Source organism: Rhinopithecus bieti, unplaced genomic scaffold (genome assembly GCF_001698545.2).
Source record: "Rhinopithecus bieti isolate Rb0 unplaced genomic scaffold, ASM169854v2 scaffold_46101, whole genome shotgun sequence".
Classification (NCBI taxonomy): domain Eukaryota; kingdom Metazoa; phylum Chordata; class Mammalia; order Primates; family Cercopithecidae; genus Rhinopithecus; species Rhinopithecus bieti.
Window position 1 is genome coordinate 611,989 of NW_016819049.1, and position 5,847 is coordinate 617,835.

Sequence of the window (5,847 nt, forward strand, 5' to 3'; positions counted from 1 at the left end):
CCTCGTCGTCCTCGGCCCCGGGAGTGTCCCCCGCCGCGTCGATCAAGTCCATCTGCAGCATCTCGGCCTGCAACCGGCTCCCCGCGCCGCCGCCGCCCGCAGAGAGCAGCCCAGCGCGCGGGGGCTGCGCGGCGCACGGAGGGGCGTCAGGGGGCGGGGCCGGGGCGGGGCCGAGGCCGCTTGCACCGCCCCCCTCCCGGGCGAGTCCATTCTTCTGCGCGAAGGGGGCACGAGGGGAGCGGAGCAGGGGCCGCCGGAGACTGGGGCGCTCTCGCCCGCCGGCCGCTAGGAAGCGCGAGGCCGCCGCCTCCCCGCTCCAGCCGTGCCTCTGACTGACTGCACCTCCCCACAGTCCCCACCCCGGACTCCTTGCGCCCTCCCGTTCCCCTGGCAACGGCCGGTGACCTCACTGGGGTTGTAAGCCGAGCCCAGAGTGAAGTCACCGCTGTTGCTATGGAGACTCAGTGGTCGCCAAGGAGTTCGAGGGAGGGGGGCGGCAAGGGATGGGGCGGGGAAATAGTATTTGAAGGGGACTTGAGGAAAACTGGAAAAACTGAGGCTCAGCCAGGCAAGGAACGGCGGAGACCTGAAAAGGATGGGAAGGGGACGCCGAGGGGGAGGGGCGAGCGGGGCCCCGGAACCAAGGCGGTGGAAGCCCGGTCCTAAGCCAGCCGGCCCAGGCCCCTCCAGCCCGAGATCGGCCCTCCACGAGTCTGCCCTGAAGATGCAGAGCCCCATCCTAGCTCCAGTTCTGCCGCCAGCTCCCTGGCACCTTGGACAGATCCCCTGACCCTTCAGGCCCCTCATCAGTTGAGTGGGGACAACACTACTGCCTCCCAGCCTCCAAGAGAGCTGAGTACTCACTGGAACGTGTGTGAAGCCCACTGGAGCTTGTCTGAGGCCCCTCAGGGGCACATCTCTGGCCAGTAGTGCCTGGGGGCCCTGCCTAGCTGGGGGGCAATCCTCTCCAAGGCTCTGCTAGTGCAGCTGGGGGAGAGGGCAGGGTGAGAGTCCAGAACAGGTGCCTGACCTTTGAGAAGCTAAGTCAGGGCCCTGAGACCATTCCCCAAATCTAGACGCCTCTGCCTCTTCCTGGCCTGGCGGGAGAGTGGAAGGTTGGGGTACTGGGGACTAGGGGGTTATCCTCACCCCTTGGTTTCCTCTTGCCTGACAGAGCTTACTGAGTCTCTGGGGGTAGCAGGAGGTCAACACAGAGACAGGCACCCCCTCCCCAAGGCACACGGCATGCTCCTATGGGAACCGCTCTCCTGACACCATATCTGGCTACCTGCCCTCTTGGGAGCTCAGAGGAGCTCTGGGCTCTAAAACCAACCCCCGTGCTCTGTCCTCCATTTCCTGCCTAGCCAGCCCCTTCTTCCTGCTCTGAAAAGACATAGTTGGGATCCCCATCTGACCCCAGCTCCCCAGGTGCTGGGGACCTCCTGGCAGCATTCAGATCTTTGGGGACAAGAGACAGTCATCTTCCCTATGACAAAGCCAAGGGGTCCAAACCAGCAGCAATGCTCGGCAGACTCCTCAGTGGGGGCCTTTAGGACTAGGGGCCAGAGAGGGTCTGGGAAGCCATGTAGTGCCATCTGTCTGGTGTATAGCAGCCAGCAGCCACAGGAGTTATTCCAGGAGTGCCTTGGCTGTTTCTTCCTGCCCTAAGGCACTGCAGATTCCACCAGACTCCACCCTGTCTGCCTCAGGCCCTCTGCCAGGGCTGCTCCCAAAAGGATTTAGGATAGCCCTGAGTCTCCCTTAAGTCTGGTCCTAATTGTTAATGTCCTAGGTCTCAAGACTTCCTACCTCTCTCATCTTGTGGGCAGCTGAAGGAGCTACTTCCTGCCTTAGTCTCCGGCAGCAGTAATAATAATAATAATAATAAATAAAATTCTGATTGTACACCCAAGACATGCCAAGCAGTATACCTATGTTTCTTGCACATCATTTCATTTCATGAGGGTGCCAGCCCAGACCTGAAACCCCTTTATCGATATGGGGATGCCTTTACCCCTGTCCCTAGTCTTCCTGCCACCCCACGCAGGAGCTCCTGGGAGCTCACCCTTACCCGTAAGGACAGGGTGTCTTTGCACTGCAAGCTGATGCCACACTCATCAGTGATCTCTGAGAGGTCTTCATCCTCAAACTCCTCCAGGCTGATGTCGTGGGTGAGCCTGGTGGGGACAGGAAGCCAAAGTTACAACTCAGGGGCACTGCTATCTCCCTGTTACCTCTTCCAGGGGGCAGCCTCTTGAAGGCCGAACACAGCCCCCAGAGGACAGGATTTGGGGTCCATCTGTGTCAATGCAGGGGGTAGTCAGCAGGCAGGGAAAGAGCATGGGGCTCGGGCCAAAAGGCAATCCTCCTAGGGTGGCAGTGGAAGAGGAGGCTCCGGATTACTCCAGCTCCTCCCTGGGAGTTGTCATTCTGCTGCCAACCAGCAGGCAGTGCTTAGAAGGCCCAACTGGTCAGGGCCTCCTCCCAGGGTCAAGGCAGGTGCCAAGGCCAGTTCACCATGGAGAATCCATGGAGTTGAGAAGAGCAGCAAGCCTGGAGTAGGAGAGCTCCCAGTGCAATCTCTGCAGTAGCAAGGCCCGAGGCGCTGGCAGCAGCCTCAGAGGAGGGCCCCACGCCCCAGCTCAGGAAGACTCATGCCCCTTGGGCCCAGGGAACAAGCGAAGGAAAATCTGGTGTGGGTAGTTTCAGCCTATTCCAGAAAGGACTATAGCCTCATGCTGTGCACTTGGTGGTCTCATCTCTTCAACCACAAAATCTTCTCCTTTTCCATCGTTAAGGACCCTGAACAGGAGGCTGCACACATGGGGTCAGGAAAAGCCCCAGGTGGAACCAGAGGTGTTATAAGCTCAGGAGACAGCTCAGAGCACCAGGGCACCAGAACACTAACCATCTCCACCAGAACCCCCCTCTCCCTAGGCCAGCCCTGAGTCCCTATCTCAGAATGCAGAGCTGGGCCAGCCACTGCAAGGCAGCCTGTCTCTTGCTCACCTCTAGTCCTGGGCACTCTGCCTGGCTTGCTGGAGGGTAGAACATTTGGGAAGTTGGGAAGAATGTATGAGGCTTTTCCCAGATAAGTCCAAGAAATTGAGGCACAGAGCAAGGGAAACCCACGAGTCCAAGGTCACCCAGGAGAGATGGTGGCTTAGCCCCCAGGGGAACCTAGGAGGCCCAGACTCCCTGCCGCTCACCTCAATCAGACCAAACAGAGACCCTGAGCTCGATGGAGCTCACCCCAGCTTGGTCTCCACCCCCGCCAGCCCCAGTAGCCCCTACCAGCGCTCCCATTGATCCTCCAACCAGCTGTCATTGTCTGGGCTCGAATCCATCTTCAGCACCAGCTGCATGGAGAGCCCTGCCCGGCAGGGGGGCTGTGGGGCCCCAGGGCTGCCCTCTCATGCCCGGAAGGGTGCGGGGGCCAGGGCTCAAGACAGGGCTGGGGGCCTCTGGCCTCCACCGCCTGGGCCTGTCTTTCTGCGTCCTGCCCGCTGCAGAAGCCTGGGGAGCTCGTTAAAAATAGATAGGCCAGGAGAGGAGGCTGCAGCTGCCGACCTGGGTCCCAGCCCCAGCTCTTCCCAACGCAGCCCTCAGCTGCAAGCAGCTTCCTCCAGCTGGCCGGCTGGCCATTGCGCTGCTGCCGCTGTGGCCGCCTCCCTCACGGGATCAGGTTACTTCAATCAATGCCACTGGCTCCACCTGCCCTTCCAATGCCCCTGTCGGGGACTGAGGTGGCCCCCCTCCCTGGCCCAGGCTTGTAAGTAGATGGCAGAAATCTAGGATGTTTCCCCCAAAAAGCCAGCGCTTGATTGGCTTTAAAGGGCCAGTGCCCCAGTCAGGGTGCCAGGTGGGAGATGAGGGTGCGCTTTCCAAACACCTCAAGAATGAACACTCCGTTCGCACTGCCATAGGCTCAGCCCTCCGACCTCATCTGGGAGGCTTCTGTGGGCCCAGGCTGCATCCAAACTGGATTTGATCTGGGCTGTCTCCTCCTGCAGCCAGGGCTCAAAGCCTTCAGGACCCAGGAAGGCAGGGCCTATGGATGCAGGAGGCGCCAGAGTGACAGCTAAGGGCAGGCCAGTGTTTGGGCCCTTAGAGCAGAGCTGGAAGGGCTGCTGGGTGGTAATGAGCTTCCTGTCCCTTTGGAGTGACATAAACAGAACCTGGAAGCCCCTGGAGGGCACTGCACAGAGGGGTGGGGAATGGGGGCTGGATGGAAAAGGTGCCCTGTAGGGTCACTTCCGACTTGCAGCCCAAGGGTGGTGGTTCCCCGGGCCATGGGGAGGGTGTGGCCGGCCAGCTGGGGTGGAACTGGGGAGGAGGGCCTGGCCCAGAAGCCAGAGCAGCCCTCCTGCATCCATCCAGGACAGGGTGGCATCTCTAGCTCAGGGACAATAACCCAGTAGCTGACACCAAGTAAGTGTTCAATTCACACTGGCTGCCCGGATGGTCACCGAGAAGGCCAGTGGTGCAAAGGGGAGGCCCTGGGACTCAGATGGCATGGGAGAGCTGCAGGACTGCTGACCCAGAGGTGCCCTCAAATGCCCCTGCTCTGTCAGTGACCTCTGCGCTTTTTTTTTTTTTTTTTTTGAGACAGAGTTTCACTCTGTCACCCAGGCTGGAGAGCAATGGCATGATCTTGGCTCACCATAACCTCCGCCAACTGGGTTCAAATTATTCTCCTGTCTCAGCCTCCTGAGTAGCTGATATTACAGGTGTGCACCACCATGCTCAGCTAATTTTTATATTTTTAGTAGAGATGGGGTTTCACCATGTTGGCCAGGCTGGTCTTGAACTCCTGACCTCAGGTGATCTGCCTGCCTCAGCTTCCTAAAGTGCTGGGATTGCAGGCATAAGCCAAGGCGCCCGGCCCCCCTGCACACATTTGTGTCTCCTCACACATGGCTCCTCTTCCTCACTGCCAAGCCCTAGTCCAGCCTCTGCCTCTGCCCTCCCAGATGTCCCCACTGGCCTGTCTGCCTCAGTCTCCCCATGCCTGTATCATCCCACTCCACCTGCCACTATCAGACAAAACTGCCAGAAACGCCATCATCCCTCCCGCCCCACTTGGAACCCTCAAGGCTCACTGCTAGCAGCAGGCTCCTGTGCCTGCAGGCAAGGCCTCCAGCTCCATGTGTAGCCCCCGTGGCCGGCTGTGTCAAAACCCAGTGGCTCAGATGGAGCACATGGCAGACTCTCAAAGCATGCTTGCTGGAAGAGTGCTCAGTTAAGCCCATTCCTCCAGGAAGCCCTCCCAGCCCTTGCATGCGGCTGATGTCACCATCTGCCTGGATGTATAGTAGTGTGTGCAGCAGACAGGGCCAGCCCTCCCTCAGAAACACCCACTTCCCCAACCCTGGTTGCTCCAAAGGTGGATGGGGCCTGTACACAGCATCCTGATTGATGACCCTATACTGTACCCAGCAGGTGATCAAGACCCCTTCCTCCCCTTGCTCCTGGAGGGCAGAGCTGGCGAGTTCATCCTGCACACACTGGGTGCTCAGCATGAGCCTGCTAGATGTCTGTCAAAGGACAGCCTCCGCCTCCACCTGCTCCTCTGGAACTGCAGGCTGGAGCAGGGCCTGCAGGGTCTGGCTTAGACCTGGGTTAGAGGCTTCTCAGTTCATTTCCACACCTTCAACATCACCTGATATTCCCACTTCCTTGGACAATAGGTCTGGGTGAGGCAAGGACAGCAGCATCTTCCTGTACAGCTGAGGGCACTGGGCTTTAACTGGGCATTGCTGGAAAGAATACTGGGCTGGGGGTCAGAGAACCCATGGCTGATCCCTGGCCCTGCTGGGGCGGGTTAAGGGGGATGATTTGTCTAAC

The 5,847-nt window shown here is 59.4% G+C and overlaps 1 protein-coding gene across 1 annotated transcript in view; it reads right to left on the bottom strand.

The window, feature by feature from the left end:
• Positions 1 to 3,767, bottom strand: part of MAPK8IP1 (mitogen-activated protein kinase 8 interacting protein 1) — a 10,296-nt gene extending 6,529 nt beyond the window's left edge. The window contains exons 1-3 of the mRNA XM_017858152.1: positions 3,295 to 3,767; positions 2,072 to 2,177; positions 47 to 124 (exon numbers count right to left, since the gene is read on the bottom strand). Of these exons, the coding sequence (XP_017713641.1) occupies positions 47 to 124; positions 2,072 to 2,177; positions 3,295 to 3,365 (255 nt within the window). The 5' untranslated portion in view covers positions 3,366 to 3,767. The remainder of the gene's footprint in view (positions 1 to 46; positions 125 to 2,071; positions 2,178 to 3,294) is intronic.
• Between the last annotated feature and the right edge of the window lie 2,080 nt (positions 3,768 to 5,847).